The sequence below is a fragment of the Mytilus californianus genome, unplaced genomic scaffold (assembly GCF_021869535.1).
Source record: "Mytilus californianus isolate M0D057914Y unplaced genomic scaffold, xbMytCali1.0.p SCAF_8, whole genome shotgun sequence".
In the NCBI taxonomy this organism is placed as follows: Eukaryota; Metazoa; Mollusca; class Bivalvia; order Mytilida; family Mytilidae; genus Mytilus; species Mytilus californianus.
The window spans coordinates 25072951-25093829 of NW_026262734.1; the positions used below are offsets into that span (position 1 = coordinate 25072951).

The 20879-nt window shown below is 30.4% G+C and overlaps 1 protein-coding gene and 1 long non-coding RNA gene across 3 annotated transcripts in view; both read left to right on the top strand.

Annotated features, from left to right (window-relative positions):
- LOC127712543 (uncharacterized) overlaps nucleotides 1-9031 on the top strand; it is a 55247-nt gene extending 46216 nt beyond the window's left edge. For both annotated transcript variants that reach the window (XM_052219033.1, XM_052219035.1), the window contains exon 12: nucleotides 4523-9031. In XM_052219033.1, coding sequence (XP_052074993.1) covers nucleotides 4523-4687 — 165 coding nt within the window. In that variant the 3' untranslated portion in view covers nucleotides 4688-9031. The remainder of the gene's footprint in view (nucleotides 1-4522) is intronic.
- Nucleotides 9032-9279: 248 nt separating this feature from the next.
- Nucleotides 9280-12991, top strand: LOC127712570 (uncharacterized). Its single transcript, XR_007987164.1, has 2 exons — nucleotides 9280-9646; nucleotides 9911-12991. It is a non-coding gene; the product is annotated as an uncharacterized LOC127712570 (long non-coding RNA).
- Nucleotides 12992-20879: the final 7888 nt, after the last annotated feature.

Consider the following 20879-nt stretch of genomic DNA (forward strand, 5'->3'; position numbering starts at 1 on the left):
ATAGTCTAGATATTCTCTCTATCCTTGTAATGGTTTCTGGATGGTACTGTATGATAGTCTAGATATTCTCTCTATCCTTGTAATGGTTTCTAGATGGTATTGTATAATTGTCTAGATATTCTCTCTATCCTTGTAATGGTTTCTGGATGGTACTGTATGATAGTCTAGATAGTCTTTTATCCTTGTAATGGTATCTGGTGCTGTATGATGGTCTAGATATTTGTCTATCCTTGTAATGGTTTCTGGTACTATATGATAGTTTAGATATTTGTTTATGCTTGTAATGGTTTTAGTTTTCTGGAACTGTATATATATATTTATATATATAAATGATAGTCTAGATATTTGTTTATACATGTTATACTTGTAATGGTTTCTGGATCAGGTACTGTATACTTGTCTAGATTGATTTTTATCCTTGAAATGGTTTCTGGTTTCTGGTACTGTATAATAGTCTAGATATTTGTTTATCCTTGTAATGATTAGTGTTGATTTTCTTATGATATTCCTTTAAAATAAACACTGGAGCACCAGATAGTTTACCCTTTCTTAAAACATGTATAAAAAGATTGATTTTTAGCTCACCTGGCCCAAAGGGCCAAGTGAGCTTTTCTCATCACTTGGCGTCCGTCGTCCGTCGTCATTAACTTTTACAAAAATCTTCTCCTCTGAAACTACTTGGCCAAATTTAACCAAACATGGCCACAATCATCCTTGGGGTATCTAGTTTAAAAAATGTTTCCGGTGACCCGGCCAACCAACCAACATGGCCGCCATGGCTAAAAATAGAACATAGGGGTAAAATGTAGATTTTGGCTTATATCTCTGAAACCAAAGCATTTAGAGCAAATCTGACATGGGTGTAAAATTGTTTATCAGGTCAAGATCTATCTGCCCTGAAATTTTCAGATGAATCGGACAATCTGTTGTTGGGTTGCTGCCCCTAAATTGGTAATTTTAAGGAAATTTTGCCGTTTTTGGTTATTATCTTGAATATATTATAGATAGAGATAAACTGTAAACAGCAATAATGTTCAGCAAAGTAAGATCTACAAATAAGTCAACTTGACCAAAATGGTCAGTTGACCCCTTAAGGAGTTATTGCCCTTTATAGTCAATTTTTAACCATTTTTCATAATATTTTTTAATCTTTTACAAAAATCTTCTCCTCTGAAACTACTTGACCAAATTTAACCAAACTTGGCCACAATCATCATTGGGGTATCTAGTTTAAAAAATGTGTCCGGTGACCTGGCCAACCAACCAAGATGGCCACCATGGCTAAAAATAGAACATAGGGGTAAAATGTAGATTTTGGCTTATATCTCTGAAACTAAAGCATTTAGAGCAAATCTGACAGGGGTAAAATTGTTTATCAGGTCAAGATCTATCTGCCCTGAAATTTTCAGATGAATCGGACAGCCTGTTGTTGGGTTGCTGCCCCTGAATTGGTAATTTTAAGGAAATTTTGCCATTTTTGGTTTTTATCTTGAATATTATTATAGATAGAGATAAACTGTTAACAGCAATAATGTTCAGCAAAGTAAGATCTACAAATAAGTCATCTTGACCAAAATGGTCAGTTGACCCCTTAAGGAGTTATTGCCCTTTATAGTCAATTTTTTACAATTTTCATAAATTTTGTAAATTTTTGTAAATTTTTACATAATATTTTCCACTGTAACTACTGGGCCAAGTTCATTATAGATAGAGATAATAGTAAGGAGCAAGAATGTTCAGTAAAGTAAGATCTACAAACACATCACCATCACCGAAACACAATTTTGTCATGAATCCATCTGTGTCCTTTGTTTGATATGCACATAGACCAAGGTGAGCGACACTGGCTCTTAAGGGCCTCTAGTTTTTTTTAGTAAAATAATCCCCACAAAAGTATTTTTGAAACAAATAGAGCAACTCACTTCAAATTTCTGCTGAAATACTTTTGTTAGACATTTCAATTTTTTTTAAATTATAAAAACCACATAATTTATTGACCTTTAACAATGTGTAAAATTACAAAAAAAAGCATTCATTTCTTATATCTTCCGTTTTAAGCCGTAGCCATGACATAACAAGTTAAATCAAGCCTTGTATTTATTTTTCTATGCATTGTTTTAACATTGTCAAAGAGAGCAATTGTGCAGTCATAGATGTTCCATTTTATAGAGAAATAAAATATAACTTTTAGAATGCCTCTGCCAATCAAAATTAGGCAATAGTAAGGAACTGCTATGTAATGTAATTAAACTGAAACAAACCATCTACATCATTTGGTCTCTGGTGGAGAGTTGTCTCATTGGAAATCATACCACATCTTCTTATTATTATACATGTATGTATCAGTGCAGCCCTGAATTTATTTGTTATCTTAACTCATATTGACTTTACTTACCTTCTAATTAAACTGCAGTAATTTACTTATTTTCTCTTAGAACATAAACTACCAGATCCTGTTAACTCTGATGTAGAAAATGTCTCGTATAAGATGAAATCATTGTATATATAGGCAGACAAACTCAGTTTCCCAGAATAATGTTAGATTGATGAAAACATAATAATAAGAAAAAACCCACTTAAATTAAACGTATGTTAAAGTATCCATTTCCTTCAAAATGTTCTTGTTTAACTTTCATTCATTATGAAACTTTCACGTCACAAAGTACTTAATGGAAATAAACACTTAATATTTTTGTGTGTTTAAAGGACATATACATCAATCTTTTCAGTATATGCCACGAAAAGGTTTATAATGTATATTAGGATCCTGGAGAAAGTATTGATAACAATTTTGGTTTCTAGAGATCTGACTATTTTTAATCCCTGATACTTGCTTACTAGTCATTGTTTTTGAAGAAAAACTCCAGTATCCTATTATGAATTGTAACAATTTATTACAGATGAAAAACAAGCAATATAGTACAAAATGTTTTATTTGTCCTTCCAAGCGTACTAGTATACTGGAAATAAAAAAATATTTCTCTCTATAAATTTGCAGTTCAAGGATCATCAGTTGGCAGTGCCAGTTTTTCATGTGTCCAATTATTATGAGTAACAGGACAATAACATTTTGCACATTGAATGATTGTGAGGTGACCAGAGACCACAATTAGTTTCCCTATTAGTTTTTTATAACATTTTGTCAGATTAAAAAATTTAATTTGGTTTTTTTTGGCAAAATTTTAAATAAAAACTGAGTAATGAATGAGAAAGGGAAAGAAAAAAGTAAAGACGAAAAAAACTACAGAAAACTATTTGTGAACAATAAAAATATGGGTCATTAATTGTGGTCTTGGGCCAGGTGAATATGTCCATCAGGCAAGGTTTATTTGACCTTAACCTCTTTTTTATGGTTCATTGGTCAAGCTTGATTTTTTGTGGTAATGATTGTTTCTCAGATTAAGCCATAGGTCAATTATATTCGTCTATCGAATGTTCATTTGGTGTACATGTCTGTCTGGCAAGGTTCATATAACCATGAACTTGTTTTTATAGATCTTGATAATGTTAGTTAATTTTATGTGATAAATGTAGTAAAACATTAATCTAAAGACTTTCAACATAAAATTCAATCATGGACACCCTTCATCCTTTGCTTAAATCTTTAAACCAATGGTTATTATACCAAGGCTAACAATTCTGTTGCTCAACATCTTTTTTAACCTTTGGATATTAACCCATGGTAACGTTTCACTAAATGTTTACTTTCATCAAGATAAAGAATTACCAACACTTTCCTCATGTCCTAGAAAACGTTTTGGTTGAAAATATGATTGCTTGAATAAATAAAACATATTCAAAATCAAATATAAAAATAAGGAGATGTGGTATGATTGCAAATGAGACAATAATCTGCCATTCAACAAAGTATGAGGGTGTAAGCAACTATATGTTGCCATACAGCATTAGAAAATGACTTGAGCAAAACCCATACTGTATAGCAAGTTTGAAAATTATTTATAAGTATGATTTAATGGTTGTGACAGAGAGCACCTTTTGTTTTGAAAAAGAAGCATTTATTGTTGAATTGTACTTGCATTGATTATAAATGCATACACCATCTTACTACACATGCTAAATGTAGCTACTTCTTTTTGGACATAAAAGACATCGGTATAAACATGTTGATCCGATTATAATGCTATGGTACAGATTTTAGCGTTAATCTCAATGCAAATAATGTGGAAAGGACTGCAAAATATAAATTTTTTTTATTGCTGATAGCCAAATAAAAGGTTGTAATAAACTGTTTTTAAAAAAACCTTTTAAATCTAGTTGGAACAGTATTTCTTGGTTATAATTTCAACCAAGGTAAGCAGCTAGGTTAAATTTTTATCATTTAATTAAGGCTTTAACAAGGATTAAAGTAAACATAGAATAAACTACAGAAAATAATGAAGTGTTTAATTTGAACAGGTTGTAACGATATTTAAACCTTGTTTAAAATTAGACAAAGAGTTGAACAAACTGGGAAAAAAATGTTGAAGGCTTATATAACTAAATAAACTTTTACTAATTACAGGTAATGAAGCAGGTTGAAGAGGATGGATTTAACTTATCAGATTTCAAAATTCATCAGATGACACCTAAGATTTTATCCCAAGTTATCAACGAAGCAGCTGCAGAAGTATTAGATGCAGTAGATCAGTGTATAAGATCACACAGTCGAGAAAAAGTCCTGTACTGATAACTATTGAAATTGTCAACTTTGTGTTATACTAAGGTTTGAAATAGTGCTTAAATTAAAGAGAATTTAGTACTGCATTAATAGAACTTTTCCAAAATTGCATGAGCAAGTGTAATTTAAAATTACAATTTTAGAAAGGGATAAAACATTTAAAGACAAATAAATGCCTGCCAGACTCATAGCAGCCAGCACCAGATTATTCAAAATTTTCAATTTGGCCGGATTTTTAAATGTAAGTCTTACAGATCATCCATTTTTATTTGTATAAACCGTTTGAAGGGCATGTAAGGTCATGTCTTACCACGAAATATTTTAAATGTTTCATTTAAATGATAGGATTTAACATGTTTATATTGTGAATAGAACAATAATGTGAAAACTGGCTTTGAAGCTCACAAACTTACTATTTATGTGAAGTATATGTTTATGGATAGCCTAGTTTACACATGAATATTAGAAAAAAAACAACATTCTAATGAAATTAATTACAAAATAAGCTAAGATAAACAATATTTTAATGTGCTCAAAAGCAGATTTATGTGTATTGTGTAATCTTGAGATTGTTATGGCTGCCATATTGCTCAAATGGTAACTGGTAACTGCAAATAGCAAAAGTTTATAAAATTTGTAGATACATTGCAATATGCCTGTAAGATATGAAATGTTCATTAATATGCAGACAATGTGTATAATTTGAAGACAGTCAAAGTTTCAAATGACACTTTATACTTTTCCACTTTTGAACTCTTATATTTCATCCCTTATAACATTATCATTTTTTTTCATTTATATTGGTTGGAAATGCAATTCTTGACACTTGTAGATTTTACTTTTATTTTGATACAATTTTGTGATATGTATCTATGTTAAAATTTTTGCAATCTGATTGGATAAGAAGTGATCATGTGACCCAAAAGTTGATTTTTAAGTTTCTGATGAACACCAAATTTCAAATACATAATTATGTCTTTCTTAGATATCAACTTATGCAGATATTTTTATAATAAAACAAAATGTAGAATTATAATCAACAGATATTGTGAAGGACTGTGTTCATTTTTATTTTTTTTTTATTTAAATATTAAGCATATAGTTCAACAGTATTTTAGAACAAAATTGTATATTTATATATATATCTTAAAGAGAATAAAAAATTTCAATAAATTATTATATTAAATATTGCAAACCAAAAAAACTAAAATGAAAATAGTACAAACATTTATTTACATTACAAAAATTCTGCAAATTGTTCTTTCAGAATTAAGATTGATTATTATATGATCATACTGCCTAGGTGCAAAAATAGACAATATTCCTAATTAAGAAAGAACATGCATGTAAAATCATAATATTTTGAAAAAAAGCTACATGTGTCATTTGAGGCAGTAATTGAGGTTTTAGATGATAGTGCTACTTCTCTTTAAAGAGGGTGTGGATGGGCATTTACAGAATAGAGAATGATGGGCAAAAAATAAAAGGAATAGAGAAAAATGGACCAAAAAAATAAAGAATAGAGAATAATGAGGTGCTAAAATATAAAGAATAAAGAATAATGGGCAAAAAATATAAAGAATTGAGAAAAATGGCCTAAAAAATTAAAAAATACAGAAATGAAGGACCCCCAATCCAGAACCTCTTTAAATTGTAGTGTGATTACATTCTAAGAGACATAACTCAGTACAATACTTTTTACCTTGAATTTGATCTTTCTTCCTTGTTGCTCATAAGCTGTGTTCATTACAGTTTTTAGGTTGCACCTGCATTGTATGATGTGCGTATACCCTGTAAATATAAATAGTATATTTTGATCTCATTGAATATTTACATTGATAATGAACAAACCAAGAATAAGAATGCATTATCGTTATTTTGCGCATTTTTCCTTTGATCTTTTTTTGTGATAATTTTTCATATCATGCTACTGGCTTGAGATAGAAAATTAGCGTCAGAAACTAAGGGAGCGCATGTGACGTTGTCAATGTAAACATCAATGATGTCATAGGCAAAATAGCGATAAACAGATTTTCAATGGTCTTTCAAACTCGAGGATGTTTCTCGGCCACATCTCATCTCAGGGTGTTGCCCTTTGATGAGATTGTAGCTGAGAAACATCCTCTCGTTTGAAAACCCATCGATAATCTAAAATTATTATGAAACAAAAAGATTATTTTTCTATGACGGCTTTTATATAAAAAAAAAATGAACAGACATAAGGTGTAGTTCAGTTGTTAAATTGTTTTGTATATATGTTCACTCTTAACAAACTTGAAGTGTAAGATATGAATTTACATTTTTATATAGTGTTATGTATATTGGTATTGTATTCTATGCATGTTCAATGTTGTTTTTGTTAACAGTAGATGAATGAAATTATTTTTATCCATAGCTTTAAGTTTTGTGTAGTATATATTATATATGTCATTATGTGGATTAAGTGATCAAAGCTTAAAATAGAGACAGAGTGTGGATTATGTTTTATATATGTCATTAACGTCACAGTACCCAAATTGCATCGAGTACCCAAATTGCACCCATTTAGCAAAAATAGCAGCGGAAATGTTACAAGTTTTCTTAAAGACTAAACAGTTTGTATTTTTATGATTTGACATTATGCACATCTTTTAACATAGCTAAATATATTTAAATATACACAAAACACATTCACATTATATATCAACAGATGAAGTATTCACTGGAAAAAGTAAAATCTACAGAAAGGTCGCGACGTTTCTCAAAAAGTCATTTTTTAAAAATGAACAATTAAAGTATGTTACAGGCATCCATTTCTTAAAAAATGAATGGTAAGCATGGACTATTGTCAAATTGTTCTAAATATTCGGAGAAATAAAACAAAACATCAGTTATTAGATTTTTACGGATGTGAATTTAAGCATGGATGCAATTAGGGTACTCCTCATTACAAAATCATGGATCATTTGGAGGTCGGTTCAAACCCATATTTCTATGATTCAATATGGATTCAAAATTAAATTGGTGGAACTATATAGTAAATAAAGATACATCTGCAAAATAAACACAGTATGGAAACTTTTGTCTGGATCATAGATAGAGGTAGGTGAAAAAACTGTCAAAATAGGTGCAATTTGGGTACCCTCACGTTATGTTGATTAAGTGGTTAAAGCTTAAAATAGAGACTGAGTGCAGATTTTAAGTGAAACATTGTATAATAAATGTTAAAAATAATGAAAAATATTATTTAATGCTTATAATACATCAATTTCAATGTTTATTTTTTTCGTATGAAAAAGTTTACAGATAGAATTACATTTATTTTATAGACTTGAAAGGAGGAATGTGTGAAAAAAGTAAAAGAAGATATTATATTTAATGAGATTCATCTACACTAATGATAAAATTCACTCATTTCCGTGGATAGTTTTATGTTAAAAAAATTAATTGCTCGAATTTTATGTTCAAATCTAAAAACATTGTGCTCCAATAACTATAGAGCTTTTCTAAAATTAATGGTTGGTGGTCAAGAGGCACTCAAATTAATTTAATATGTTTGGTTGCATTGTCCTTAGAATTTTGTAAAAATTATAAGTAAAATGAAATTTCTATTTCATGGGTGTCAGGGTTTTAAAAAAATGTCTCCCATGCCCCTCATACACTTAATGCTGGAACATCCATAACTGATAATTAAATAAGTTATTTTTTAGATTTATCCTTACAATCTTTAACTTTAAGCAGTAAGTAATGTGATATCATGATGTGTAATTATGTGTCAAGTTTTTGTTCTCACTTAAAATAATTTTTATGTAAACCTTATTTAAACCATATAAACATCAATAGTAAATTAATTAAAAGCAAACATTGGCTACATTTTTATGAGTGGAATAGTATTTACTTTGAAAAGGGGGGGGGGGTTGGAATTACTACTAAAAAGTATAAAAAATATTTAACTTCTTATGTTAAAATTTCTGTTGAATGATTGAAAGAAATTCATTTCCAATATGAAAATATTTATTTTTGCAAATAATTTCTCTTCTAACGATTTAGCCTTTATGAAATCTGAGACGGTAAAGAAGGCCTAATTTTGTGATTTTAAGATATGTTTGATTGCCAAGAAAGGTTGAGGGTAGGGTAGCCAATGTAAACTTTTTAGTAATTTTAGAAACACATAACAAACAATTTGTGTTGTCAATCAGATTACTCTTTCTAGCTTATGAGGTAATGGCAGTTCTTCAGCTATGGAATAAACCTATCAATTTAAGGTCGATTACACTACATATTACCATAACATTGTCTCAAAAGAAGAATCCAACCTTGACTCTGGATGTTAGGGATTTTTTCCTCAAATACTTTTTGAGGTTGATATATGATGAGCTGCGTTGGATAGAAATCGACCTTATGCAAATGAATTCGAATACATCTGTAAATCTATTTCGGGTAGAAAAAAATCTCCACGGAAAGCCTGTAACTGTTTGGAAATTGAGTTGTCATAAGAACCCTACAAAGCAGTTCAAAATTCATCTTTTATTTCGTATTTGAATGTTATATAATCAATCATAGTCTTACACATTGTATATGTCAACGTGCACTTGCATAAGGTCGATTTCTATCCGACGCAGCTCATATAATAAAGACATTGGTCTATCATTAACATGTGTTTACCACCAGATGTGTTTCTGGTTTTGTTGTTTTGTCTTGTACCTATATATCTTTAATGTTCAACACACATATTCCTTCAAAGCAAGTCTTATTAATGATACTACACATAATACACAACAGATTGTGTACGTCACAAGTTTGAATGATCTTAAATGTGTACGTGTTTAGTCATGAAGTTGGTCTGTTGCAATTAGGAAATGGTCTGTTAAAATGATTATACGCTAAGTCTACATTTGTATTTGTATATGATGAAAGCAAATTTCTTGTTCTCAAACAAATCTTGTCGAGAAAAAATTTGCAGATGACTCATTTTATTTCCCCAAAAAGGTTTCAATTTTGAAAAAGCAAGTCTTATTAATGATACTACACATAATACACAACAGATTGTGTACTTCACAAGTTTGAATGATCTTAAATGTGTACGTGTTTAGTCATGAAGTTGGTCTGTTGCAATTAGGAAATGGTCTGTTAAAATGATTATACGCTAAGTTTATATTTGTATTTGTTATATGATGAAAGCAAATTTCTTGTTCTCAAACAAATCTTGTCGAGAAAAAATTTGCAGATGACTCATTTTATTTCCCCCAAAAGGTTTCAATTTTGAAAAGTTTGGAAATAAGATTTAGACAATATATTTTTTACTAAAACAGTTTACAGTTCCAAATAGGGTCCAAAATAATGAAGCTGTAATTTTAAGTATTAAACATTTATCTCTACAATGATCTGTTTCACAGTATAAGTATATTATTGTTGATTATATTACAATAAATTAATAATAAGTCACCTTACAATGTTTTTTTTTTTGTGAGTGCAGGTCAACTGACAATGGACTATGTTTGATTAGGCCAAATTTGGAAAATAATTGTCCAAAACTGTCTCATTTTGGAGTCATTTTATCAATGTATCAAGATAACCAACACTCTTTAATAGCTCAAGTGATACTTTGCCACAAGATATCTTATACATTTTTTTTGAAATGCAAGTAAAAAGATTGTTTAAGTTAGATTGTTTCTCCTAATTGATAGGGCCAACAAATTCTTCTTTTAGTCAAATAAAATTTAAGACGATATTTCTGCACCAAAGTGTCAAGCCTTTATTATTCAATTGATTTTATCATTCAAATAACTTCTAAGGACTAAAGAATTTTTCAGAGATAATTAAACCCTATTCTTTTAATTTTATTTCCATTTTCCTGTCCTTATTACATTGAATTTAAGCAATGTCCAATTAAATTAAAATTGATTCATTAATTTTGTATTTTTATGTGATCCTTGTTACTATCGTGAATGCATTCTAATATTGAACAACATGATTTATAGTTGGAAGTGCATTGGTAGACATGAATAACAGAATAGCAGTCTAATAAAAGCTACCCTATTGCAAGAGAGAGTGGGCAATGTTATCATCCTTTAATTGATGTAATTAAATATGCATATACATTAATTGACCTCACATCCTCATACAGCAAACATGGTATTGATTTGATAAGTTATACTATTGTTCAAATAATTTTTCCTTGTCTGAAAAGCATTACACCCAAGCATTTTTAATTGTTGGTAAATTTGTTAAATTTATTTAATGACCTTTTGAAAGCATTATTATTTTCTTTGCTTGCTTAGTATAAGCAAGTTATTTAATATTTATTGGCTTATTGAGAGGATATCTTTAATATTGATGAAGGAGCGCAGAAAATATTTTTTTTTTAAATTTGGCGGAATTCTCTAGATTTTTAACATTTGCACCTTTATTCTTTCAAAAACTATGAAAAAAATAAGGATTTTTTAAGATTTTCAAAAATGGCTTTTAAACTATATGTAATACAATTATGAAAAGAAAAGTAGGGATTAGTTGTAAAAATTTTATTGGCAGTACACTGCATAGATATAACTAGCTACAGCTAGAGGATTCCAAATATCTGACAAAAAGTTAAAACAAAGAGTAGCGAATATCCTTATTGAAAAATATTACCTAGTATTCAATTATATGCAATGCCATCATAAGCTTTTACCATTAAAATGCAGGTTATTAAAAACTTACTTTCCAATGCCTTTACTAAAGTAGAATGTAGTAGTTAAATACTTTTATTGTGCATTTCTGTGTGATTTGAAAACTTAATAGAAAAACAACATTCTTTCATTATTGTATGTGCCTGTCCGAAGTCAGGAGCCTTTAATTCAGTGGTTGTCGTTTGTTTATGTCTTACATATTTGTTTTTGTTCATTTTTTGTACATAAGTTAGGCCGTTAGTTTTCTCGTTTGAATTGTTTTACATTGTCATTTAGGGGCCTTTTATAGCTGACTGTGCGGTATGGGCTTTGCTCATTGTTGAAGGCCGTACGGTGACCTATAGTTGTTAATTTCTGTGTCATTTGGTCTCTTGTGGAGAGTTGTCTCATTGGCAATCATACCACATCTTCTTTTTTATATTTACAAGTTTTTTATTGATTTTTTGAAAATTCTTCTGGAAATCCCTGTTCACAAACCATGATGGTTGATGTGGCAATTTTTAAACAAATCTGTAAAAGAATTTTTATGCCCCCTACCCTTCCCAACCTTCGTCCTTACAAGAAATTCAGGATGACTACCACTACTGAACAAATACACTTTGGACATAATGGGGGAAACATTGCAAAATCTCCTCGTTACCATCCCTCAATTAAGGTCAAGCTTAATCAAATAGTTCTTGAGGTATATAATTATTGTTTATGTCTGTTGAAAAGCAACCAAAAAACCATGTTTTTAATAGTTTACAGTAATGTTATATTTGTTGTAACTCTTAAAGCTTATTGGAACAAATCAATATTGAAATGTTTGTAATCTTTAAAGTTCATTCCACTTGAACCTTTATTGTGTAATTGCGTCAAGGTAGACTATTCAGGCTTCTGACAGCTGTTGTTAAGAAATTAAGATAAACATAGAATTTTAAAAAAAAATAAGATGAAAAACATTTAAGTTACACATTGACCTTTTCTGTTTTTCTTATGAATTAGAATTTTGGCTTCCAAAAGATTTTCAAACATAAAATTTGAAAAAAAGTATAGGCGAGAGTTATGAAAGGGGACTAAAATTACTAGGCAAACAACTCTATGACTGGAAATGATCCATAAGCTATTCCTCTGTAGTACAACCGACTTCATCCAATGAAATTGCTTGAAAACAAAACCATATATATATATTTTTGATACAGCTTTATCAATGATTCTTTACCTCATTGCCTAACAATGAAATATATATTATGTATTAAGACATTGGTAACTTAAAGATTTTATTTCCATCCAGAAGCCACAATGTTATTTTGAACACTCAATTTGGTTTCCAAGATGTCACAACTCATGATATGAGAATGATATTATCCTTAGTTTACACACCTGATTCAGAAAAACTAATCTAAATAACTATAAACATGTCTTATAGATATCATAGTTATTATCCAGTGTACACAAGACATGGCTTTTGTGATCTGGTGTTCTTATGAAATTATTATTTATTTGTAAATTTAAAATGATTTATTTTTTTAGACTTAAAGTCTCTGTTGTAAATTCTTGCAAATAGCATTTATTCATGTTTTTATCCAAATATTAATATTGGTTATTTTGTTAGATGTAATACATTTATTTATGCAGTCGTTACAAATAAATGCTTTATAAATATATTTAAAAAAATTATAGTTTAGATATTGTGTAACAGTTTTATAGTCATAATAGAACCACAGAAAAAAATTGAACTGATAATTATAAGATACCAAATAATTACAAAGTCCAACAATCTCCGTACATCATGATTAATAATGCTACAGGAGCTGGTGTTGTTAGATATCTATAATATCTGAATTAACTTATACTAGTTTGGGTTAAGTGCCAATGAGTCAGTAACTCAAGTTTAAAAAAGATAAAAGTGTGTCTGTTTAATTCTTTAGAATGATAGGAATGATACACGATATAGCGGGCAATTTTCAAATGTGTCATTCACTATTTTTGCAGTAGACATTTAAATAAAGGCAACAGTAGTATACCGCTGTTCGAAACTCATAAATCGATAGAGATAAAAACAAATCTGGGTTACAAATTAAAACTGAGGGAAACGCATCAAATATAGGAGAACAACGACACAACAAAAACACAACATTAAAATGTAACACACACACAAAACGAACTATAATATAACAATGGCCATTTTCCTAACTTGGTACAGGACATTTTAAGAAAAAAATGGTGGGTTGAACCTGGTTTTGTGGCATGCCAAACCTCCCGCTTTTATGGCAACGTCAAACACAACACCAAAACGACAACATCACATGACAGGACCACAATACAAATAAATGGGAGAACATATAGGACAAAGAAACACACGAATAATAGCTAGCAGAAGGTACTAGGCTTAAAATTCAATACGCCAGACGTGCGTCTCGTCCACACAAGACTAACCAGTGACGCTCAGATAAAAAAAGTTTGAAAGCCAAAAAAAGTACAAAGCTGAAGAGCACCGAGGACCAAAACTTCCAAAAAGTTGCGCCTAACACGGCCAGGATTTTCTGCCTGGGACAAGAACATCCTTATTATTTAGAATAATTTATAATTTTGCAAACAGTAAATTTTATAAAATGACTATATAATAGATATACATGATAAAACCAAAGTGGGGACTAACTACAGAATAAAAACGGATACATTACATAAAACAACTTAATCCAACATATAAAAATACACAGCCGAGTTAACTAAAGCCTCAACGCACAAAGTGACGTCACATTTGAAATTCTAAAAAAACACACAAAGTGACGTCACATATGAATTTGTAAAAATATTTCCCAAAAATAATAACAATTTTCAAATGTGTCATTCACTTTTTTTGCAGTAGACATTTAACCGGAAAATTTACCTGACACATATATTTCACCCTTCATTTGAATGCTTTATACAGGACCATATAAAGTGAATAATGAACAGTGAAAATACAAGGCCCCATCTTAGAACAAAACGTGACTCGAAAATTACACTATATACTGTAGTTGTCCTTGTTATAAGAGAAAATTTAGAATTATACTTCCTTATCAAAATAAAAGTAAATCCTAAAACAACATTGTAATATTGATAATGGCTACTTGAAGACGTAATCATTTATATAAATACAGACATTATGATTACTTCCACTTGTTTAATAATGAGATACAGTATAATCCTGGACATGCAAATATAAAAAAAAAGGATTGTCCACATCTAAATTTTACTCTAGTATAATTATGAAGCATTTTAGGAACTATGAATTGAGGAACAACCACTAGAAACGTGCTGATATAGACAAAATGAAAATATACAAAGGGGACAATGAAAAATCCAATAAGAACATTAATGATGAAATGACAATAATAATAAAACATTATCCAGAAAACTAAGAATGGAGCAACGTGAACCCCACTCAAAACAGGGTTGACCTTAGGTACTACAGAAGGGTGAGCAGTTCCTGCCTTACTAGTTTAATCCGCAAATGTGTATCTTCTATATATATTTCATTTCATAGAATTGCTGTCATATTTCACATCTACCTAAAGTAATATGTCTTTGTTCTTGTTTAATACTTGCATTATGTATTATTCAGACTTCGTACTAATTTTGAAAACATCATCACTATGAGTTGAAAAAAAATGATACCAAAAGGGTCAGAAAACAAAGGAGATTTGATTACTAACGACAAAAAGTCATGAACCTAGCCAGAGGATGTTTTGTTTATGAGTGCGTTGTTTACATTCAATAACTTTCATTTATTCGTTTGAATTTATAACATTTTGCTAAACAAATGACGGTTTCTTGAAGAGCCTGACGTAAGGTATGATAAAAAGATAAGTCAATTTAACAATAATTATTAAAGATTATCCAGCAACATTTACAATGTATGTTAATTAAAGGACAAAATAGTTCAGACATAGTTTAGGTCAACCACTGACGAGGTTTCTGACATTTAGGGACAGAATGGTAAGTAATAACTTGTTTGTATAAACATTGTAAACAACGGTTAAATAAAAAATCATGCAATTGGTTCTGAAATTGGTTATTTTATGATAATATTTCTTCCACCAAGATAAAGAAAATATTTGCATTTGCTACAACTCGGTCATTTTTGCGTATCTAATGAAGTAGATAGGAAAAAATATTTGAAGGAATTAGTTGGGACTAATAGATTCAATGTATTAGTGCAAGTAATTAGCAAGCATTCATTTTGTCAAAAAGGTTTAAAAGCCAGGAAAACCGAACAAATATACAAATTGTAAAGTGCAATTTAACCGCTTTCTATGTTTTTTTTAATTTAACACCATTAATCATTTCTTTTGTGAGACGAGGTGTTTAAGCTAAATTCCTTCAATTTATCAAAACACATTATTCTGACTGCAGTTAAGATCGTCTATGACACCAAACACATACATCATGGTTACGTTGCATTAATTTAAAGAATAAGCTTGAGTAAACCATGTCAACAGTAAAGTAATCATTAAAATTATTAAACTATTTGTAGATAATAAATATTGGAGTTTTAAAAAAGGTTTTTCTAAATATTAGATAATTACCCACACCAAAGTAAACAAAGTCTTATGATCTTGTAATAAGTATATTATTGAGTTGCCTATTAGTTTCAGCTCAGTTGACTAGGTTATTCTTTTCTTATCACTGTATCATATGTATGGCTATTTGAGTAAACATATAAAACCTGATAAATGTATTTGGCCTAATTGGATATGTTTTTAATGTACATTTCACTTTGACAGGAATCTATATATAGTGGTTAAGTAAATTATAATGAGGTCATGGATATTAATTGAAAAAATCATATTGATTCAGAAGCTTTGTAGTGATGTGATGTTTAAACATTTGGAATCTTCAAATAGGGTGCATATGTACATCAAAACTACCAACGACAAAGTGCTCTTCTTTGAAATCAAAAAAAGTAACTTATCTATGGCAGATGATACGTGCATAGTAGGAGACTCTTACCCGGTCTCGTGTCTTATGGATTTCATGCTATTCCTGTGTTTTGTTTTATCTTGACTTGTATCTTTTTAATTGATTTATGCGATTTATACATTGGTAAAATACTTTTTCCACTATGTTATCTTATTGCACATACAAGAATGAAAGCAAATTGTTGGTTGCGGATAGTAAAATCCTGAATTTAAGCAGTAGTTGGGCAAACGACAGCAACCCAACGAAAAAAAAATCAAAAGGCATCGAGATTTCAATATAAGGTATTAAGCAACAGACAATGGCCAATACACTATTTCAATATCCAAACCGCCCGTGTCTGACTACGAATAAATTATTAAAGATCTGCCATCCACATAACATTCTCTAAAGAACAAACAATATTATATAAATCAACTGAATTCTGACATGGTTCCTAACTGTGAACAGACATTTGAACATATGGCAGGATTAATTTTTCTACCATCGAAACCATTCTCTTTAATCATGAATAAGTTGAACAAGTTATCAAACGAACGCGCTATAAAAGCTCATCGTGAAAAGTATTGGCCTCTATCATATCGGCATGATAGATACCATAAACTCGAGCAAAAGTAAAACAATAATAAATAATACCTTATCGGGGAATATCGCAGTTGCCATGGTTACTGAAAGCTCAAAGTACAAAACTTACTGAAACAACAAGAAAATCTGTCCACACTCTAATACAGGTGGTTGTACATCAAAGAAAATACCGAAAAGCAAATCCAAAAACCGTGTAGGAAGGCACGATTTTGGGGAATTGACAGATATATTTGTATAGAATTTAAATGCAGAAAATAAACGAGAAACGTTGTAAACCTGGTTCTATATGATAAACTTCAACTCAATCCTAAAGTACCAAACCAATAATAGAATAACAACAGTTTAATCATAATCGTTTTAAATAAGCCTATTTAGCCGAAAGAAAAGAGTTAAATGACAATTTCTAAATTCGTTTGCTTTATAAATAATATTACTAAGAAGATTCAGTTGAATATCACTTTTCTATATATGTCCTGCGGGCAGAATTGCAATTACACAGTGAATCCTTTTAATAATGATTAAATTTCATAAAAGTTTGGATGAATTTATGATAAACAATGATAAATATCAATATCCCTTGTTTGACAGTTTTTATAAGTTATAAAAAAATTACATGCAAAGCAATCATAGTCGTCACTACAAACACTAACACATTGAACTTATTCAGAAGCACACACCATAACAAGAAGCAAATAGAACATAGCATTTCGGAAAGGAAAATTAAAAGCAGTAAGGAAAAAATCTTTTCGTCATAATGAAAAATTATCGGGAAAAATGATCATATAAATGTATATAAAACAACTAAGATAACCTTCAACATTTGGTTCAGTACGAATATAAAGTAAGGTGAATGAGATATGAAATTAGTTACAGTTGGCATTTTATTCACTTACATTGTCAAATTAAAGAACCATAAGGAAAAATTAACCTGAGAAGACTGGCAGTTCTGTGAAAGTCTATTTTTTGTTTTAATTTTTCAAAATGTTTGTTTTGAACGTAGCATGTGAAGTTGATGTCAGCCACACGTGTCGTGTGATGGATAAAACAATGGAATTATACGTTGTTTTTTGTTGTTGTTTGTTTTTACTTTTTTTATCATTTTTATTTATAAACATTGTAATTTGAAACTAGTTTTAATAAGAAGACTTCATGACTAGCAAAGTAGCTATTGCAATGACCGTTTGGTGTTAACAAGAGTAAATTCTTGCGACGAATTAAGTTTATATATGTATTCTATTCATACCCTGCTTAACCCTTATATATCTTTCCCGTGGAAAGACATTTCTAATCATTACGCTTAATTTCGAAGGATTGTATAATGTCAAAATGTATTGAATATCTATTGGACCATGCCTGTAAAAGAAGTCTAAGATACTCTTTCCGTATAGATTTTGTGGTGAGGTCGTTGATAAAATCACAATGAAAAGCTGAGAGGTCTGTGAACACGTGCAACATCTATCACCCAAGACTCAATTTCAACCAGATATGAAGATCGGAATTTTACTTCAATCTGCAGCATATTCAAAGTGTCATAAAAAACTGGTCATCACACTGAGTAATTGTGAAACTAATTAATCTGGTTATGATAGTTACTGTGAAAACTAATTAATCTAGGACGGGATAATCCGACGTGGATACTGAAAAGAATATGGTAGAGTGCAATAGTATTTGAAAACATTTTTTTATTTTTTTACTATTTTCAAGAATATCTTCATTCATAACTTAAAGACTTATTGAATGAATTAGTACAACTTTTTTTTCATAAAAAATATCTAGTTTTAGGAAAGGAAAAATCACTCTTTTTGAAAAGGTACCCTGATTCAAACAATAAGTGCACTTAAATGATATCAACGAAATGCTTCATTTCTTTTATTGCCAACATATGTGTAACGTTTAGAGGGCGTGTTGTTCTTAAACTAACATCGTCATTCCTATCGAAACAGATAATGAAGTTATCCCTTTAATTTATTCTTATGAGGGAGTCTTCGTACAGGAGCTTCTCAAGAAAATTCAGAAAGCTGGCATTAAATATTAATTGACGTTTCGCTATGAAGATGACTTCTTTTCTCTGAATTATTCATGTTGACTGCATCTGTTCCAATGATTTTGGAATAAAGTATATAGCATATACAGTCTGCTTTCTACTTTGACTAGAAAGACTGCTTTATATCTTGATCTTTTCCTGTACACGGATTGACGATTTCAAACTGGAACCTATGCAAAACGTGTGGATTTCAACTTTCTTATTATCAACTTTCCTTTTCGTAGCAGTAGCATCCATTCTGCCCTATCGTATGGGGTTTACATATGTCAATTAATACATACTCACACTATACGGACTTCATTAGAAGATATGTGCTCCTGAACAAAAACTGCTCTAACAGATTTAGGGGGGGGGGAGAAGGAAATCAACACTACATATGTTTTAAGGTCACCATCACGAACAAGTTGACCGATACGATATGTCTGTATCTCAGTTATGTTTGTTACCCTTGCTATATATTAATAATCTATGAGATTTAAACATCCGAAAACTACTGTTGCATTAGTTTTACATCTAGACAATGAAAATAGATTGATAACTAAATTTATCGACAAGAGCGATGATTTAACTGTTGGCATTGTGAACTTTTCATTTTATTGCAGCTACATTCAAGCATTGCCTGCAAATGACAAATATAACATGAAGAGTTAACCTTTCTAACCAAATACTTGTAAGTATGAAAGAATTTAGTAAAAGAGAAGCGTTAATAAATGCTTTAACTTATATGTGGTAAAGAAAACCCTAAAATAATAATTTTCCATTTATACATAAATTACGTTTATTGAAATATACAACTTGACGACAAATTGAGGCATTAAAGTATGTTTTTAGATTTATAAATTAAATGGAAATATGAAGGATCTTTACTGAGTTTGTCCATAAACTGTGATTCATAACAATACAGAAACAAGTCTGATTTTGAAGGAGAGCAATTGGTACCCATTTGAATGTGCCTACTACTAGTCTCTGAACTTTGTTTTATTAACAGCAATAACTTTTGGGCCTAAAGCACTATCTTGTGATACCTATGACCACCTTGCGAGGTAAACATTTGAAATTTGGATATCAGCTCTTCAGTATTTGCAGGACTTTTAACTTTTTATGGAGATGCTTTCATATGAAACTTTTATAAACTCATGACAATATCAATATGGATACCGTATTTATGTGTTTCTGGTTAAGTTAAGAAGCTATTAAACCAAATGTTCCAAATGGTGAAGTTGAAATCATCCCTTCGTAAATTTTACGGACGCCATCACGAGTTGGTTGGCCGTTATGGAATAACCATTTCACAGATGATATCGGATATGTTCTTTATGTCGTAACTACAATACCCTTCCCTTTTCACGAATGTGACCTACCGAACTAGACTATTTACCGGATTTGTAATAACATAAGCAACACGACGGGTGTCACATGTGGAGCAGGATCTGCTTACCCTTCCGGAGCACCTGAGATCACCCCCAGTTTTTGGTGGGGTTCGTGTTGCTTAGTCTTAAGTTTTCTATGTTGTGTCATCTGTACTATTATTTGTCTGTTTGTCTTTTTATTTTTGGCCATGGTGTTGTCAGTTTGTTTTCGATCTATGAGTTTGACTGTCCCGCTGGTATCTGTCGTCCATCTTTTTTAAACGTATCAATACGAATTTAAGTTGTACGTAGGACATGTACAGTGTATGAATTTTTTATGTGTTGTGAGCTGGTTTATTTATTAACTTCACTTTCCTTGCAAGCAATTTTTTACAATGTAATTCAAGTACTAGTGTCAAAAATCTAAACAAAGGAAATCTACTTAAAGTAATACTGATTAAACTTGCTCTCAGGTACACTGGACTTAAAACGTCAAAAAAGCCAGAAATCAAGCTAGTTTCCTACAAGAACTCACTGTGAGTGAGATTTACGTTATGGGTACCAGTGGATTAAATAGACCTTAATGAAATAGAATCCAACCCTTTAGGGATTACATCATGTGCAAAGAAAGA